The sequence below is a fragment of the Oncorhynchus tshawytscha genome, linkage group LG27 (genome assembly GCF_018296145.1).
Source record: "Oncorhynchus tshawytscha isolate Ot180627B linkage group LG27, Otsh_v2.0, whole genome shotgun sequence".
Classification (NCBI taxonomy): Eukaryota; Metazoa; Chordata; class Actinopteri; order Salmoniformes; family Salmonidae; genus Oncorhynchus; species Oncorhynchus tshawytscha.
In genome coordinates, this window is record NC_056455.1 from 14,203,243 (window position 1) to 14,222,523 (window position 19,281).

At 43.1% G+C, this 19,281-nt stretch overlaps 1 protein-coding gene across 1 annotated transcript; it reads left to right on the forward strand.

Moving 5' to 3' along the window:
* The first annotated feature begins 1,944 nt into the window (after window positions 1-1,944).
* Window positions 1,945-19,229, forward strand: LOC112226139 (probable ATP-dependent RNA helicase DDX17). Its single transcript, XM_024390425.2, has 13 exons — window positions 1,945-2,420; window positions 4,502-4,658; window positions 4,942-5,038; window positions 5,228-5,361; window positions 5,934-5,999; window positions 6,130-6,271; window positions 6,408-6,568; window positions 13,347-13,519; window positions 13,656-13,766; window positions 13,913-13,974; window positions 14,101-14,160; window positions 17,231-17,458; window positions 17,654-19,229. The coding sequence occupies exons 1-13, from the start codon at window positions 2,365-2,367 to the stop codon at window positions 18,121-18,123; spliced, it is 1,917 nt and encodes a 638-aa protein (XP_024246193.1). The 5' UTR covers window positions 1,945-2,364; the 3' UTR covers window positions 18,124-19,229.
* Window positions 19,230-19,281: the final 52 nt, after the last annotated feature.

The following is a 19,281-nucleotide window of genomic DNA, read 5'->3' on the forward strand; positions in this document are numbered from 1 at the left end:
TGCAGGAGGGCATGAAACAAAGGAATGTGTCGTATTGGTGGAAAAAGCTGTGTGTTACCTATAAGGGTACACATGGTGCTGGAGATCAGAAGTGTCCGGGGAGAGAAAGGGATCGGGGCGAGTGATCCTAAGAGAGTCCCTGCGAGTAGGCCGAGGCAAATACAAAGTGATAGGAATACCGTGCTTCAGTACGGTTGGTTTCTTAGCGTTAATCACAGAAAATAGATGTTGTGGTGGCAGCTGCAGAGAAGTACTTCAGTGTACGAGATTTTACTGCAGAAGTGTCCGGTCCACACAGGCTGCCGGCCTAGTGTAGGATCAGATAGGGCCAAGTAGTGGAGAAGTTTTAAATGGGAGTAGGGTTAGTTAATAGGGCAATTTCTCTTCCCTTTTCGTGTCACAAAGTGTAATGAACTCACATTCCAGAACAGTAGGTGGAAACACAGGACTAGATAAGAGAAATGGATGAATAGGGAGACCGTGACCGGCCTCACAATCCAGTACTGTAGATGGCGATGCATTTACCTTTCAGTTGGTTGCGATCTGCCAATACAATACAAATTTAAAGAAGAACTCTAGCTAGCACAGGGGAAGCAGAGTCAATGAGGGGTAATTTGTTTCCAATGGATCTGGATGGCGAGCTGGAAGAACAAGGACAAGGGCTTGAGGGTATGGCGATGTTAGCTACCTATAATGAGAGGACGAGAAGGACAAAGGCTCCCGGAGTGGAGGAATACCGAAGGTGGATGAATTACAATCTATCCTAGTTGTGGCAGGTTGTGTAATGCCAGAAGCGGATGCAATGTTTGATTTTGTTGAAGCGAGTGGAGTTGGTGAGAATGATAGGTGGACAACGGTGAAAAAGAAGAATGGAGCTAAAAGGGCTAGTTGGAAATGAAGATACATTTATTGTCGGAGTGCGTTTCACCAGCAAGGATGTTTTTTGGGTAACCCGTTTGTGGTCTCAAAGATAGTAAAGGACGTATTGGAAAAAGTGTAGTCGGTCAGCGTGACCAGAAGTGGTATGTTGTTGATTTTGTGTGTGTCAAAAGAACAAAGGGAGGAAGCGATGTGGTTCTACAAACTATCAACGTATGATGTGGAAAGCTATGATTTTCCGAGTAGGACATCTGAAGTGGTAGATGCACGTTGTCTGACCCAAATGATAGATCGAAAGAAAGGAAAGCCTATTGTTATTGTCTTTTGATCAAAAGCGTTTCTCCCGACTCATGTGAAACTTGTGGTGAGACTGTATCTACAGAAGCTGCTACAGTGTTACAATTGTAAAAAAAAAAAAATGGACACATGACAAGTGTTTGTCGAAGGAATAAATATTTTGTAGTTTAAGAGTCAGATGAAGCACATTGCTGTAATTGTGATGGGAATCACATTCCCAAGTTCCTGGAGTGCCCTGTACGGATGAAGGAGGTCGCAGTAGCTAGGATCAGGGCTATCCAGGAGGTCTCCTATGTGGAGGCAGTGAAAATAGCTGAAAGAGAGAGGGGAGATAAGATGGCAGTGGATGCCCCACAGCCTGCAGTGAATGCAGTTTAGGAGAAGGATCCCGAAACACTAACAGTGAAGAAGGTGGACTTTGTTGTGTTTATTGCGCAAGTGAAAAATTGCACTGGACAAACTAATACTTTTTTTTTTTTAACAATTTGAAGAAACTAGACCTCATTGTGATGACGGCAAACATATTTCTGGATCTCCAGGACTTTACAGCCTAAATGTTACAGGAAATACTGAATTAATATACTGAACCTTTGTTGGGATCTGAATATATCAGACTGAAGGAGTACAGTTTGTTTTATTTACATTTGAATATTATAAGTATATTTTTTCACCCTTCCCTTCTCCATATTATTTTTGCGTTAAAGCTTATCAGTTTTCACCCCATCCAGTAGGTGCAGGCATGCACCTCCAACGTTGTTTGTGGACCGCCGTAATACCATAGAAGAAGGACTCTAGCTAGCTCAAGCTAATAACAACAACACTCGCTGCAGCGTATTTAAATATTTGGTTGCAGTTTCCGAGACGTTTAGCTATCACCTGTTTGCGTTGGTTTGTAGTAAAAACAAAAACTAGATACTTGTTCATGTCAAAAATAACAATACACGTTCGTTCAATAATATTTAAACAAATGTTGTCTCAGTTTCACATTTTTGTATAGCTAGCCTGCTAATGTTAACACAATAAGGGCCTTAACTAGCTAGAGTTACTGTAACGTTGATCGCTTGACATTTTGAACGCGAGAATCTAAGGCTTGCCTGCAAAAACTTGCTCCTCTTCCAACGGAGAAATATATATTATATATATATATATTTAGCTAACTAGTTAGGTAGAAGTTAAGTGGTTTCTAAAATGAGGGGCGGTTCATCGTATGGAGATCGAGACAGGGACCGTGGTCGCGACAGGGGGTAAGTCAGGCAGTTCGCTATTTACCTGGAAACGCAAAGATGAATTGCATTGATTTCTACGTCGGCATAAATTAGCATTTGAATCAGGAAAGTTTCCTCATATGACCTCTGCAAGCCAGAATGTTAAATGAAATTATATTTTAGCTTACTTTACCGGTTGGTTATTTTGCAGGTAGGAATGTGAGTCGACAATATATCCACAGGAAAGCATACGCTAACTTTTCAAAGCGTTGGTAGTGCGTTCAGATTTCTATCACCTGAGCAGGTTTAAATCAAGGATCTCTCTGTACTTTGCTCCGTTCATCTTTCTCTTGATCCTGACTAGTGTCCCAGTCCCTGCCACTGAAAAACATTCCCGCAGCAGGATGCTGCCACCACCATGCTTCACCGAAGGGATGGTGCCGGGTTTCATCCAGACCCGAAGCTTGACTTCAGGCCAAAGAGTTCAATGTTGGATTCATCAGACCAGAGAATCCTGTTTCTCATGGTCTGCATCCTTTAGGTGCCTTTTGGCAAACTAAGCGGGCTGTCATGTGCCTTTTACTGAGGAGTGGCTTCTGTCCAGCCACTCTACCATAAAGGCCTGATTGGTGGAGTGCTGCAGAGATGGTTGTCATTCTGGAAGGTTCTCCCATCGCCACAGAGGAACTCTGGAGCTCTGTCTGTGACCATTGGGTTCTTGGTCACCTCCTGACCAAGGCCCTTCTCCCCCGATTGCTCAGTCTGGCCTGGGCACCCAGCTCTAGAAACAGTCTTGGTGGTTCCAAACTTATTCCATTTAAGAATGATGGAGGCCACTGTGTTCTTGGGGACCTTCAATGCTGCAGGAATGTTTTGGTACCCTTCCCCAGATCTGTGCCCCAACACAATCCTGTCTCAGAGCTCTACGGACATTTCCTTCAACCTCATGGATTGTTTTTTTCTTTTCTTTTTTTACTCTGACATGCACTGTTAACTGTGGGACCTTATATAGACAGGTGTGTGCCTTTACAGATCATGTCCAATCAATTGAATTTACCACAGGTGGACTCCAATCAAGTTGTAGAAACATCTCAAGGATGATCAATGGAAACAGGATGCAAATGGCTACCCAGTCTATTTGCATTGCCCCCCCTTCTACGCTGCTGCTACTCTGTTATTATCTATGCATTCACCTTAATATCTATGCAGTCACCTTAATAACTCTACCTACATGTACATATTACCTCAATTACCTCGACACCGGTGCCCCCGCGCGTTGACTCTGTACCAGTACCCCCGTATATATCTCCTCTTGTTATTTACTGCTGCTCTTTAATTATTAGTTATTCCTATCTCTTAATTTGTTTATGTGTATTCTTAACTGCATTGTTGGTTAAGGGCTTGTATAAGTAAGAATTTCACTGTAAGGTCTATAATAATAACTGTAAGGTCTGTAATAACTGTTGTATTCGGTGCATGTTACAAATAACATTTGATTTGAATTGACCTGAGCTCAGTTTCGAGTCTCATAGCAAAGGGTCTAAATACTTATATCGATAATGTATTTCTGTTTTTTATGTTGTCTAAATTAGCAAACATTTCTCAAAAACAGTTTTCTCTTTGTCATTATGGGGTATTGTGTGTAGATTGATTTTAGAATAAGGCTGTAACGTAATAAAATCAAGGGGTCTGAATACTTTCCATTGTCTTGCATTCCCACTGTAAAATGGACCAACAGTGGTAACCGGTAGATTATGTTTCAACGTCATTCTATTCAACATGCTGGTTTGTAGAGGTTGTGAGTGGAAACGTTCCTGATCCAAACACACATTTTTGGCCGATGTAGAATTCAATACAATTCACCATTGTGTTTCCAGTCAAGATAGCTATATCTCTATTCGCTTTAGCTAACAAGAATATCTAACCAAAGATGGATAGCTACAAAGAATATATAAAGACCAGCTACTTAGCTAGCTTGCTATGTAATCCTCTTCATACCCTTTGGGACCAATGGACAAAATATGATCCCTCCAATTCTTTCTGTCCTTGGCAAATGTTGTGTACAGTGAGTCTAGCTTGAGGTATTCAAATACTAATCTATGTGCTTGTCATCTTGTTAGGAGTCCTCGTTTTGGGTCTAGCAGAGGTCCCCCTCCCAACAAGAAGTTTGGGAACCCAGGGGAGCGTTTGCGCAAGAAGAAATGGGACCTAAACGAGCTTCCAAAGTTTGAGAAGAACTTTTACAATGAACATCCAGATGTTCAGCGCATGAGCCAGGTATTTCCCCACACCAGTGTGCTTCAGTCATGGAGAACCACAAGTGTGTGTGTGCATTTCTTACAGCACATTCCAGTAGGCCAACTATGACATCTGATTCAACTAATCAAGGGTTCGATGTTTAGTGAATCTGTTTTATTTGTGCTGGGCAGTCTGCACACTCTTGGTCTCCACTAAGATTGAACAGCACTGCCCTACACTCTTATTGACTTATTCTGCAGTTGTTGCCAGATGTGCCACCCTTGATACTATTGGTAGACAGATATTGTTTTCTGTCTTTCAGTATGACTTGGAGGAGTTTCGCAGGAAGAAGGAGATCACTATCAGGGGGTCAGGCTGCCCGAAGCCTGTCAGTAGCTTCTCCCAGGCCCATTTTCCCCGTAAGTACAAAATCTTTTCAGTACAACTGTACTGCCCTGGCGTCATTGTGAGTATGCATATTGTTTTCACCTCTGGGGAAAAATCTATTCTGGCTGGTGATGTGGACAACTGAACCTTAGTTTTGTTAACCAATGCAATGTATAGTTATTTAGTTATGCTTACAAGATGTTCTTATCCACTTCACCCAGAGTATGTGATGGATGTGCTGATGCAGCAGAACTTTAAAGAGCCCACAGCTATCCAGGCACAAGGCTTCCCTCTGGCCCTGAGTGGCAGGGACATGGTGGGCATCGCACAGACAGGTTCTGGGAAAACCTTATCGGTGAGATGCAGCTGTAGCTCCGTCATCATACATTCACATTAACAGAACAGGATGAACAAAAAGTTACAGCAACACTTAACAATAGCAGCATGCACACTGTTCATATCTGTAGACATTTGTATTAATTTCTTTCTGCCCGTTTTTACACATACCCCTATGTTGACTGCCATACAATATCCTCAGTTATCTTGTCTGCATTCTAGAGCCTGACCGATATGTGTTTTTGGGGGTCCGATACCGATTAAGATTTTTTGAGGGGGCAAAACGTACCAATATGATATACCTGCAGATATACTGTTTTACAGTGGACAAATTAATGTGAACATTTTCCATACTGACTTTTTAGAAATGGCCATCCAAAAGAGTAATTGTCGAAGAAATATGCTGCAAATGTTGATTTCTTACATTGTGACAGTATTGGCACATCATGAGAATGTCCACAAGTGTCCCTTTTTTCATCCTATTCATTGAATATTGGTTACGGTGGAATTGATCGGGCTCTACTTCCTTCTATTATTAATCTCTCCTGCTTGATGTGGGGCGTTTATCCCCTTGTTGTTGTATCTCCTCAGTATCTCCTGCCTGCCATTGTGCACATTAACCACCAGCCCTACCTAGAAAGAGGAGACGGACCAATCGTAAGTAATCCATTTTGGATGAATCTTACAGCATGTTTCCTATAATTGATCAGATGTATGGGTATCAGCCACTTCCAAAATGTATTATATTCAGTGAGTGTTTTTTTCTATCCCTGTCCTGTCTGTGCAGTGTTTGGTTCTGGCACCAACTCGAGAGCTGGCCCAGCAGGTTCAGCAAGTGGCGCATGAATACGGCAAGTCATCACGCATCAAGAGCACCTGTGTCTACGGGGGAGCTCCCAAGGGACCCCAGATCCGTGACCTGGAGAGAGGTAACGAGGCTCCTCTGGAAAAAGGCCTACACACTAGTCACTATAACCTATATGCTGAAGAAAATCCATACTCTTTTCCAATGCGCATGTCTGTCTAAACCAGAGAAATCTACCCTGCTCTCTTTCTCCCTCCCAGGTGTTGAGATCTGCATCGCCACCCCGGGTCGTCTCATTGACTTCCTGGAGGCAGGGAAGACCAACCTACGGCGCTGCACCTACTTGGTGCTGGACGAGGCTGACAGGATGCTGGACATGGGCTTTGAGCCTCAGATCCGCAAGATTGTTGACCAGATTAGGGTGAGCAGGGTTGTCTAGTCACTCAAGCAAAGTGACCCTCATTTTACAGCTGTTATTACCTCACCTCTTTCCAATGTATTAGCTACACATTGACGCATTTCAGGCCTGCCTAAGACCATATACACCGAGTAGGGCTGTCCCTCACTACAAAAAAAATATTGATTGACCGAGAGTCATCATGTTCCTTCAACCAATTGATTGGTCAAAATGTTTTAACTTAATTTTCCATATATACACTGCTCAAAAAAATAAAGGGAACACTAAAATAACACATCCTAGATCTGAATGAATGAAATATTCTTATTAAATACTTTTTCTTTACATAGTTGAATGTCCTGACAACAAAATCACACATTATCAATGGAAATCAAATTTATCAACCCATGGAGGTCTGGATTTGGAGTCACACTCAAAATTAAAGTGGAAAACCACACTACAGGCTGATCCAACTTTGATGTAATGTCCTTAAAACAAGTCAAAATGAGGCTCAGTAGTGTGTGTGGCCTCCACGTGCCTGTATGACCTCCCTACAACGCCTGGGCATGCTCCTGATGAGGTGGTGGATGGTCTCCTGAGGGATCTCCTCCCAGACCTGGACTAAAGCATCCACCAACTCCTGGACAGTCTGTGGTGCAACGTGGCGTTGGTGGATGGAACTAGACATGATGTCCCAGATGTGCTCAATTGGATTCAGGTCTGGGGAACGGGCGGGCCAGTCCATAGCATCAATGCCTTCCTCTTGCAGGAACTGCTGACACACTCCAGCCACATGAGGTCTAGCATTGGTCTCACAAGAGGTCTGAGGATCTCATCTCGGTACATAATGGCAGTCGGGCTACCTCTGGCGAGCACATGGAGCGCTGTGCGGCCCCACAAAGAAATGCCACCCCACACCATGACTGACCCACCGCCAAACCGGTCATGCTGGAGGATGTTGCAGGGAGCAGAACGTTCTCCACGGCGTCTCCAGACTGTCACGTCTGTCACGTGCTCAGTGTGAACCTGCTTTCATCTGTGAAGAGCACAGGGCGCCAGTGGCGAATTTGCCAATCTTGGTGTTCTCTGGCAAATGAAAAATGTCCTGCACGGTGTTGGGCTGTAAGCACAACCCCCACCTGTAGACATCGGGCCCTCATACCACCCTCATGGAGTCTGTTTCTGACCGTTTGAGCAGACACATGCAGATTTGTGGCCTGCTGGAGGTCATTTTGCAGGGCTCTAGCAGTGCTCCTCCTTGCACAAAGGCGGAGGTAGCGATCCTGCTGCTGGGTTGTTGCCTTCCTACAGCCTCCTCCACGTCTCCTAATGTACTGGCCTGTCTCCTGGTAGCACCTCCATGCTCTGGACACTACGCTGACAGACACAGCAAACCTTCTTCCCACAGCTCGCATTGATGTGCCATCCTGGATGAGCTGCACTACCTGAGCCACTTGTGTGGGTTGTAGACTCCGTCTCATGCTACCACTAGAGTGAAAGCACCGCCAGCATTCAAAAGTGACCAAAACATCAGCCAGGAAGCATAGGAACTGAGAAGTGGTCTGTGGTCCCCACCTGCAGAACCACTCCTTTATTGGGGGTGTCTTGCTAATTGCCTATAATTTCCACCTGTTGTCTATTCCATTTGCACAACAGCATGTGAAATTTATTGTCAATCAGTGTTGCTTCCTAAGTGGACAGTTTGATTTCACAGAAGTGTGATTGACTTGGAGTTACATTGTGTTGTTTAAGTGTTCCCTTTATTTTTTTGAGCAGTGTAGATACACACACTGTGTTTGAATAAACTCAACTACATACAGTGACTTGCGACAGTATTCACCCCCCTTGGCATTGTTCCTATTTTGTTGCCTTACAACCTGGAATTAAAATTGATTTTTAGGGGGTTTGTATAATTTGATTTAAACAACATGCCTACCACTTTGAAGATGCAAAATATGTTTTATTGTTAAACAAACAATAAATAAGACCCCAAAAAACAGAACTTGAGCGTGCATAACTATTCACAGAGTCAATTTGTGTAGAACCACCTTTTGCAGAAATTACAGCTGCAAGTCTCTTATGTCTCTATAAGCTTGGCTGGCCACTGGGATTTGGCCATCTAGCCACTGGGATTTTTGCCCATTCAAGGCTAAACTGCTCTAGCTCCTTCAAGTTGGATGGGTTCCGCTGGTGTATAGCTATCTTTAAGTCATACCACAGATTCTCAATTGGATTGAGGTCTGGCATTTGACTAGGCAATTCCAAGACATTTAAATGTTTCCCCTTAAACCACTTGAGTGTTGCTTTAGCAGTATGCTTAGGGTCATTGTCCTGCTGGAAGGTAAACCTCCGTCCCAGTCTCAAAGCTCTGGAAGACTGAAACAGGTTTCCCTCAAGAATTTCCCTAAATTTGGTGCCATCTGTCATTCCTTCAATTCTGACCAGTTTCCCAGTCCCTGCAGATGAAAAACTTCCCCACAGCATGATGCTGCCACCACCATGCTTCACTGTGTGGATGGTGTTCTCGTGGTGATGAGATTTGCGCCAGACATAGCGTTTTCCTTGATGGCCAAAAAGCTACATTTTAGTCTCATCTGACCAGAGTACCTTCTTCCGGATGTTTGGGGAGTCTCCCACATGCCTTTTGGCGAACTCCAAAACTCTGCTTATTTTTTTCTTTAAGATTTTTTTTCTTCTGGCCACTATTCCGTAAAGCCCAGCTCTGTGGAGTGTACTGCTTAAACTTGTCCTATGGACAGATACTCCAATCTCAGCTGTGGAGCTTTGCAGCTCCTTCAGGGTTATCGTTGGTCTCTTTGTTGTCTCTGATTAATGCCCTCCTTGCCTGGTCTGTGAGTTTTGGTGGGCGGCCCTCTTGTGGTGCCATATTCTTTCAATTTTTTAAATAACGGATTTAATGGTGCTCCGTGGGATGTTCAAAGTTTCTGATATTTTTTTTATAACCCAACCCTGATCTGTACTTCTCCCCAACTTTGTCCCTGACCTGTTTAGAGAGCTCCTTTGTCTTCATGGCGCCGCTTGCTTAGTGGTGTTGTAGGCTCTGGAGACTTTCAGAACAGGTGTGTATATATACTGAGATCATGTGACACTTAGATTGCCCACAGGTGTACTTTATTTAACTAATTATGTGACTTCTGAAGGTAATTGGTTGCACCAGATCTTATTTAGGGGCTTCATAGCAAAGGGGGTGAATGCATATGCACAAACCACTTTTCTGTTTTGTGTTCTTTAGATTTTTTTAAATAAGTAATTTTTAAAAATTCACTTCACCAATTTGGACTATTTTGTGTATGTCCATTACATGAGATCCAAATAAAAATCCATTTAAATTACAGGTTGTAATGCAACAAAATAGGAAAAACGCCAAGGGGGATGAATACTTTTGCAAGGCACTGTATGCACTGAGCTTGTCTGATGCTTTAAGTAAACTGTTTGATTAAATAATTAAGACACATGACTGGCGCACATTGTCTCGCTCTCCTCCCTAATGTAGCAAAAAGGCACCACAGCACAGCAAGTGTTAATTGCGCTGTCCATGCTGAAGCTGTAATGTAATTTCAGCAATTTAGTTTCTGACCGAAAGTTCTATTACCGAAATCCCTAATTTGTTTAGGAAAATTTTTCCCTCAACCCTCGCTCTTTTAGGGATAGCCCCCTTTTTTAAAATCTTTGCCAAAATGACATACACAAATCTAACTGTCTGTAGATCAGGCCCTGAAGCAAGGATATGCATTTTCTTGGTACCATTTGAAAGGAAACACCTTGAAGTTTGTAGAAATGTGAATTGAATGTAAGAGAATATAGCACAATAGATCTGGTAAAAGAAAAAATCTACCACCATTTTGAAATGCAACAGAAAGGTCGCACTTCCAGCCATCACTTGTAATTCCGATGGTGTCCACAAGATGACAGCAGTGTATGTGCAAAGTTTCAGACGGATAACTTGAAGTATGAGCAAACTACATGACATTTAGTGTGAAGTCACCCAAGTACATTTGGGCCAATCGTGAAGGAGACATTTGCTTTCATATGACATTTTTCTGCAAGAATATCATAAAATCTGTATACTTGGACTTTGATATAGCTTTTCTAGTATTAGTAGCCATATTATAAGTTCAACATTTGCAAAACAACCAGTTTTCACAACTTCATAACTCTGAATATTCTTATCATTTTTGTCCAAAATGAGAAGGCATGCTGTCGTGCAAGGTTTGTAGCTACATTTTACGACAGATACATGGTACTCCCATAAAGCCCAGCTCATTGGCTATCTAGCTAGCTTTGTTTGACTCCGATTGGTGCTTATTTGACAAAGTTAGAGTCGTTCAAGTGAAGATCGCCCGTGTCATCGGCGTGCCATGAAGGTGTCGCTCTCTGACCAAATATGGTGTCCTATAAGATATACTACACCCCTAATAATATAGTGAAGTCTTGTTACGTTGTAGGATATCTGAGGAATACATATTAACGTGATTTGACTGGTTGAAACAACGTTTAGGACGAGATTTTCACAGATCCCTTTCTTTGCAAATTAAACAAGTGGAAATACAAAATCAATCATACATGCTATATGGACCTTTTTAGGATATGAAAAAGGGTTTTATCTAACAAAATTACACTTCATGTTATCTCTGGGACCCTTTGGATGATAAACCAGAGCAAGATTTCAGAATGGAAGTACACATTTCACCTTCAGAGGTGAATTTATCAAACCTATCGTGGTGAAAAAAGTGTTTTGTTGTTAGGAGCTCTCCTCAAACAATAGCATGGCATTTTTTCCCGCAGTAATAGCTACTGTACTATATTAACAAGAATGTAAGCTTTCAGCCGATATAAGACACTTATATGTACCGACATTTGTTGTTTTTCTCTAAAATCTGCAGTGGCGACACAAGGCGCTGCATGATTTACAATTGTCTTGTTGACGGGGCGCCGATCCCTAAGAAGTTTAAGTGAAACATGTAAGCATCGCATGCATGTGACCAATAGGGCCTGACCTATAGCCTATCATAATCACATCAATAAATTGGTTATAACAGTTGCTGTTAGATTACAATATTATTACCTTTTCGGACCATTTGGAACTGTGTAAACAGAAACTGATCTAACGGGGGAAAAATATATAAAGCCTTTATTACAGCAGGCTAAAACCAGTTTCATGCATTCGTAAATTGCGTTTTATTTATTGTTTAGACTAATAATTGAAAGCTCCCTTTGTTATTTAATTTGAAAGCTAAAATGCTTGATTGCATTTCAAAACATGAATGTATTGTATGCTGTGTGACATGAATGAATGATTGATTGACTGATATATTGAAATACAGGCCTAAGTAAGTTATGGTGTTAAGACTAAACAGTATGCGCACTTAGGCCTACAGCTCGATAGTGGTTATACAAAGCCTACTAATGATAACGACATTACTAATAATTGTAATATCAATAAGAAGGAGATCAATAAAAAGGAGGGTATAGGAGCGAGAGCTGCGTGCATATTATGTGTGACAAACAGGTGCTGTGAGATTACAATCACATTCTTCTGCCTGTTGGAACAGTGTAAACCACACTAAATAAGTAATACCAGTCTGTTCTAACAGGAAAACAATTGTAATGCCTTTATTGTAGCATAGCAAAGAATAAAAACAGCTGAATCTGTGAAATTGCTTTATCTGACATGTTGCCATTGCATGAGGCTTGGTGCTCATGGAATCATTAGGCTATGAAACAAACACTCCAACAGGCAACAGAAGCAAGATCGGTCTTATTTCTGTAGTTATGTACGGATGATTTATAAAGCCAGGCACATTTAACAGTTAGGATATTGATTATAGAACTAATTAAGTAGGGGTTTCCTCCATTTTCTTAGACAATCAGGTTAAGGCTGTTTCCTTGTTGCTGCTGCCGCCTCTGCCGCATTGTTCTCAATCCCAATATGCTGGTTAACTTGCTATTATGCACATAGCAACATAAGGAAAGGTGCCAATTCTACAGCACACTGAAGATTGTTTCAGAACTGCGGACAGCGACTGTATCCAATGCGGGAGAAAGCGCATTTGTTATAAAATAATATTAGATTTATTAGTGTTGCACCATTATCTTTTACATAGTATAACCATGTACAATTTCAGTATCACATCTTACAGTGATGTACTGTGCTCTTTCCATTGCATAGTTTTCACCTGGTCAGTCTATGACCCCTTATTGATGTCATTCGCTATAATCAGTGTTGATGAAGGGGAGGCGACAGGTTTAAGAAGGACTTTTAAGCCTTGTGACATGGATTGTGTATGTGTACCATTCAGAGGTTCAAGGGGCAAGACAAAATATTTAAGTGCCTTTGAATGGGGTATGGTAGTAGGTGCCAGGCGCACCGGTTTGAGTGTGTCAAGAACTGTAACGCTGCTAAGTTTTTCATGCTCAACTGTTTCCCGTGTCTATGAAGAATGATCCACCACCCAAAGGACATCCAACCAACTGAACACAGTAGAGTCCCTGTGGAGCGGTCTCGACACCTTGTAGTCCATGCCCTGATTAATTATGGCTGTTCTGTGGGCAAAAGGGGTTGCCACTCAATATTAGGATGGTGTTCCTAATGTTTTGTACACTGAGTGTATATGTCTGTAGATGGACTACTACAAATTATTTATTCCAAATGGCTAGTGGTTCCTAGTCTATATCCTCAAACTGCTGCTATACTGTAATAAAACATCTGATACTGCTGCTAGCTACTGCAAAATGTGCTTATGTTTTTTATCAAGAGTTTCTAATGCTGCTCTCATCCCAGCCTGACAGACAGACCCTGATGTGGAGTGCCACCTGGCCCAAGGACGTGCGGCAGCTAGCAGAGGACTTCCTGAAGGACTATGTCCAGATCAACGTGGGAGCCCTGGAGCTGAGCGCCAACCACAACATCCTGCAGATTGTGGATGTGTGCACAGAGAGTGAGAAGGACAACAAGTGAGGCTAATACTTCACTCTACTCCACTGAAACATTAGCGTTAGTGAATGGGACTGTGTTGATGTAGATGAGGCTTGGTCGTAGACCGATGTAACTAACTCCATTGGCTAACATGTTCGCGCTCCTTCTCCCCAGGCTGCTCCAGCTGATGGAGGAGATCATGGCTGAGAAGGAGAACAAGACCATCATCTTTGTGGAGACCAAGAAACGCTGCGATGATCTGACCCGCAGAATGAGACGTGATGGGTGAGCGAGGGAAAGGAACACACACACTCGGGGAGTAATTAATTGATTCCATTGAATATAAAATACTTCTGGTCATGGGGTTGTACTACTTCATAACAATTCCCAGTTCTCTGATCATTAAGCTGACAGGTTGGTTTACTCCTCAGGTGGCCAGCGATGTGTATCCATGGTGACAAGACTCAGCCAGAGAGAGACTGGGTGCTGACAGGTAAGACGTGGTTTATTAGGTGTATTATATGGGCTAGTATAGGGCTAATTGGTATTGGTTGTTGTCGTGACGCCTTCCTTTGTGTCCCTCAGCTGATCTCTTGGCATTTCCTCTCTCCTTCTATAGAGTTCCGTAGTGGCAAGGCTCCTATTCTTATTGCTACTGATGTGGCCTCACGTGGTTTGGGTATGTACTGTGTGCTCAGAATAAAAGCACAGTCCCTCGGCATGAATACAAACACAGACATATTCCCTCAATGGGCTATGAGTAGGACACCTAATTGTGCTTAGATGTACAGTATACTAGCCTCATTGCATGTAAGAAACCCAATAAATGTATAGATTTATTGAATTCATGAAATGGCCTCCACAAAACACATTGAAGCAGATTTCTGTGAGTACTGTTGCCACTTTGTTTAATATGAAGTGTGACTTTCTTGTCAGTAGTACTTCTTAGATACAGAGTATGTATTTAAGAAGTATGCCTTATTTCTGGAACTAATTTTTCTTTGTGAAATGCCAGGTCCCTTGAATAACAGGGCTAGAAAAATCCAACCATTCAGTAGATCTAAAAACATAGTAATTTGAGATACCATTTGTCAGTGTGTGAAGTATGAACTTAAAATAACGGGTATGGAGAGTGATGCACCCCCTTATGGCAATCAATTTTTATAACCAAATTTTGTTTTGTTTCTGTGTTCATTTATTTTCTTTCATTTTGTTTTTGTTTTGTTTCCAAGTCTCTCTTCCGGCACTAGAAGCGCACAGGCCCACTGGAGCCTGCAGCCGGACCTAGGCATGACTAATCGAGCCTGGGTTGCGGAGAGAAACACAGGGGAGAGGAGGCCTGATTTATCAATCACAGACAGACATCTCTCCGAAAACCCAGAACAGAGCCCTCAAAAAAACTCTCCCCCTTCCAGCAAACTGACTGCCTGGACGACAGAGGGGGGGGAGGAAGGGTTCTGCTGGGATTCCAAATTTTAAACTGGGGCGGGGCGGTCAGCTCAGAGGGCCAAGAGGGGGGCGGCCTCCCACAAGCTATGCCACCAGCCTGCAACAGTAACGCGCCATATGTAGTTCCTTTCATAAATGACACTAATATAGATACACAATGCTAAGCCGGTTTGTTTCACTAAACAGCTTTAATGTTTTCAGAGGATTTCTCCATTTCCTTTGCTAATATGGAGCGTTTTAAAAAAGCCCTAGTTAGACATCTTTGAAGATACTAAATGAGGCTTGGCATCATTGGAGATCAATTGATTGACAAGTAGTTTGCCAGAAACATTCTTCGAGTAATTCTAGCATACAGTATAGCTAGTCTTAAATGTAGACAAATCCTTTCCCCAGAGGTTAATAGATACAGTGGTGCGTTACAAGAAGACAGTAAAAGGCGGCAGGCCGAGCTTTGTCGCTTTGCTGGAGGCTCCCCTCTAAACTGCCCCTGCAGCCCCCTATGCAGCCTGACACCCCCACCACTGGCTGTGCCGGCCTCTCCCTCTGCGGGCGTCATGTCTGGTCCTGGCTGGCAGGAGTCCTGGCCTGAAGGAGCCTCTCTATATACCCCCCCCCCCCTCGCTGTCTCTCTCTATTCCGCCTTCTCTCTGCCCACCCCTTAATCTATCTCACTTTACACTGTCCATGTACCTGTTCATAGTCCACTGTTTAGAGATGCATTCTCTCTCTACCTCAACCTATGCTTATTCTGACCTTGGTCATGTGATCCCTTGGCCTTCTTCCCAAATCTTTCATGCTTTCATCTCTTTACTTCAAATATCAAATGACTCTTTGTGTGCATCATGCAAATGATTCAGAAAAATGGAAACGTTCTACCTGCACTCAGCAAACCCCAGTCAGAACCATGTCCTGACAACATCTCTATATTCACCCCTCTACAAATGCTCATTTTCCCTGGCAAAGCCTCTTAATGTTGAGTATTTTAGCTCCCCAAAACCTCCACATCACCACCCCAGTGTCTGTTTCTTGTTACTGCACTTGAACCCCTGGGCTCCTGGACACGCTGTCAGTCTGGGAAGGACTCGGGGGGACTTCCCTGGGTCTCTTCCATTTGTCTCCTCTGAACAGATTTCTACCAAAGACCTTGGATAATCTCACCAACAACCCCAGAAAATATCCCCCAAACTAGAATTAAACATCAGGTATTCGCTAGAAACAGGAGAGGATGCTTACCATACAGGTAGTTACAGGAAGTCCATATTTAGACCCCTGAAGTCACATTGAAGTACCCAACAGTACAGAAACAGTAGCCCAATTTCCCCTATTCATGCCCCTGATGACATGAAGAGGCAGAGCAAGGGTGTGGTGTCAGACCCAGTCCAGCCTGGGTTCTGGCTCTGCCACTCCAGTTAGGAGGGATGTGTGGAGGAGTGATGGGAGGGGGGAGGACCCATGTTGTCCTCCTCACTCTCCTACCCCTACAGACCTCCCAGGACTGGTCGGGGGGGACAGAGGGCACTAACCTTGTAAGTCATCTCTAATACAGGGTAAGTACCTCACCCCACCTTCCCTGTTCCCATCCACCTCATCGGTCCGTAAGAAAGAGACATTTTTAACCCACAGCAGTGTTTTCAGAGCCCTATGTCAACTGTAATGAGAAACAGACTTTAAAAAAAAGTTAAATTCCACCCTTTAAAGAAATCTTACCCTTTGCCAGTTTTGTCAATGGATACAGATGTACCCCATTTATTTATTTGGAGTTTCAGCCCCACTCAAAATGGGGATGTTCAAACCCTATTTGTAATTATTTAGTGTATCTGGTATTGGTTGGCTGTTATTGTAACATTTTGGTCACGAAGAAGCAGTATATTCAGTGCTTGACCAAAAGCATTTGAAATATATAGTGACTGGAATACTGAGGAGGCCATTGTATTTTGAGGAACATAGTGTATTGGTTAACAAATAATATTGACAGTATTGTAGTTATGTTGGGGTAAGTAGGATTTGTGTTTCTGCATTATGTACCGATTACATTGTTCACTAGACAGGTAAGCGAGGTTTGAGTTAGATCTGTGTCTATGGGTATTGTCTGTACCAAGTACATGTATAGTTTTGCTTGGTGCACAAAGCAAACATCTTAAAATAGGAATAAATGACCTCTCCATTCCTCTCCCTGACCTTTCCACAGGTGGCATATTGTTGTGAAATGTTTCTATCAATCAATGCTGCTTATCCTAACTTGTCCTTGTCTCTTCTCCCTCCCCATTGACTAACCCTCCCTACCCAACTCCTAACCCAAGATGTGGAGGATGTCAAATTTGTCATCAATTATGACTACCCAAACTCCTCTGAGGACTACATCCACCGTATCGGCCGTACGGCCCGTAGCACCAACAAGGGTACAGCCTACACATTCTTCACTCCGGGCAACCTTCGTCAGGCCCGTGAGCTCATCCGTGTTCTAGAGGAGGCCCGGCAGGCCATAAACCCCAAGCTGCTGCAACTGGTCAACACTGGCCGTGGAGGAGGTGAGAGAATGAGGGAGAGCCTTCGGGGGAAATAGTTGCCCCTCTAGATTTTTGTTGAAGTGATTGACAGTGGGCTGTTGACTTGAGGTTTCTTCTTTGTACATTGAACAAGCTAGTTTTTTACAGTAAGTGTCAGTGTGTCCAGGTATTTGCAGCATTTTATAACTGACTTCATCTTCTCTCTTTGGAATGCAGGAGGCAGGTCACGTTTCCGTGGCAACGGCTCCAACGCCAGCAACCCCAACCTGATGTATCAGGATGAGTGCAACCGGCGCATGCGCACCACCGTAGGCAGCAAGGACAGCCGGGGGAGCAGCAGCGGCACGGGGAGCAGCAGCAGCTTCAGCCGCGACAGCCGAGATGGAGGGAGCAGCCGCGCCGGGGACAGGTCATCCTCTTCCTACAGGGACAGGAGGGACAGCCGCAGCTATGGCTCCAGCTCCTCCTACAGCCAGTACAAGTCCGGGAGCAGCAATGGGGGGCAAGATCAGTCAGCGGGGCAGTTTGGTTCAGTCAGCAGGTCCAGTAAGCCCCCTCCACCCCCCTCAGGGCCGCAGCCCCTCATGGCCCAGAAGTTTACCCCAGCCAAGCCCATGATGGGATTAATGGGGCACTCGCCCTTCCAGTTTGCTTCCCCACCCCCTCCAACCTCACAAAGGAAGTAAAGCTGGGGCTAGCCCTCACCACACATGCATACAATCCCCAACATCAACCAGAAAAATCAGTTGTGTTAGGATTTAGCATGTCAGGTTTTGAGATTCTGGAGTACTGTGCTTGAAATCTTGGCCTTAGCCGACATAAATCCAGAAGTGTTTTGTTAGATTGGTGAGCGTTAAAAATAAGTCAGACGATTTGTTGTGGACATTCAACATTCCAATAATGAACTTGCCTGACTAACAAGCAGTTTGACATCAGTGCTTTGAAAGGATTTGTTTAAGCATTAAAATAGCTGTACAAATGCAGATTGCCATTTAAGTAGTTAGACCACACTTGAAGTGGAATACGCTGAAATGTAATAGTTATACATTTGTAGGTGATGAAAGCATTTTCATTGAAGTGCCGTCTAATTTGTTTCATGTTGCTTTTCCCACAAAACACATATCCAGTGCTGTCAACAGTTAACCTTTTCAGCATATTGTCCTCCAACATAAAGGTTATTTCATTATTGTACAAACCGGCTTTCTTAGTATAGTGAGCTTCGAATGAGTCGTTTCAGTGTATGAATGTATTATTTTGCCTTTCGGTGTACGAGGCAGGTGCTACCGTTTCTCAACAACTTTTTTTCTCAGCCCATTCAGATGTGCTTTTTGTTCTTCAGCTTTAGCTAGTTTGTACATAAGTGATTATTTTCCCATTTAGAATTTCTCTGAAAAAGGTGATTAGTAAATCAGTTCCAGGACAATATTTTGAAATATGCATAAACATTTCCTGTCATGAGGTCGTTATTCGACTTTAGTTTGTTCATTCAAACCTTTATATACACTTATGTAGGTTACGTAATTTTAATTGTTTATTTTGTGGGATCGTTCAACCCCTCCGGTAGCTGGAGTATATAATAAAATAGTTTCATGGTCTTGGGATATTGTTTCTCTATTGAACTCTAAACCGGTCACACATGTTTGTTTCTTCCTAGTGTAGAGATGTATAGGTTAGTGCTATCTGTCCTTTCCATCTGTAGTTGAATCATTCTAGTATGTAGACAAGACCAACCTGTAAAATCACATTACTGTCTGGTTTTGTTTCAGGTTTCAATAAAGCTTTAATGTTTAAAGTGTGTCTTAACATTTTGTTTCTGTACTCCACTAGGTGAGGTATTGATGGTG

What these genes read in the sequence shown, in the direction of transcription:
- LOC112226139 (XM_024390425.2), top strand. Translation starts at nt 2,365, where the DNA reads ATGAGGGGCGGTTCATCGTATGGAGATCGAGACAGGGACCGTGGTCGC. An exon ending in CTCCCAGGCCCATTTTCCCC is followed by an intron (nt 5,039 to 5,227) that starts GTAAGTACAAAA and finishes CACTTCACCCAG; the next exon opens with AGTATGTGATGGATGTGCTG. An exon ending in GATCCGTGACCTGGAGAGAG is followed by an intron (nt 6,272 to 6,407) that starts GTAACGAGGCTC and finishes TCTCCCTCCCAG; the next exon opens with GTGTTGAGATCTGCATCGCC.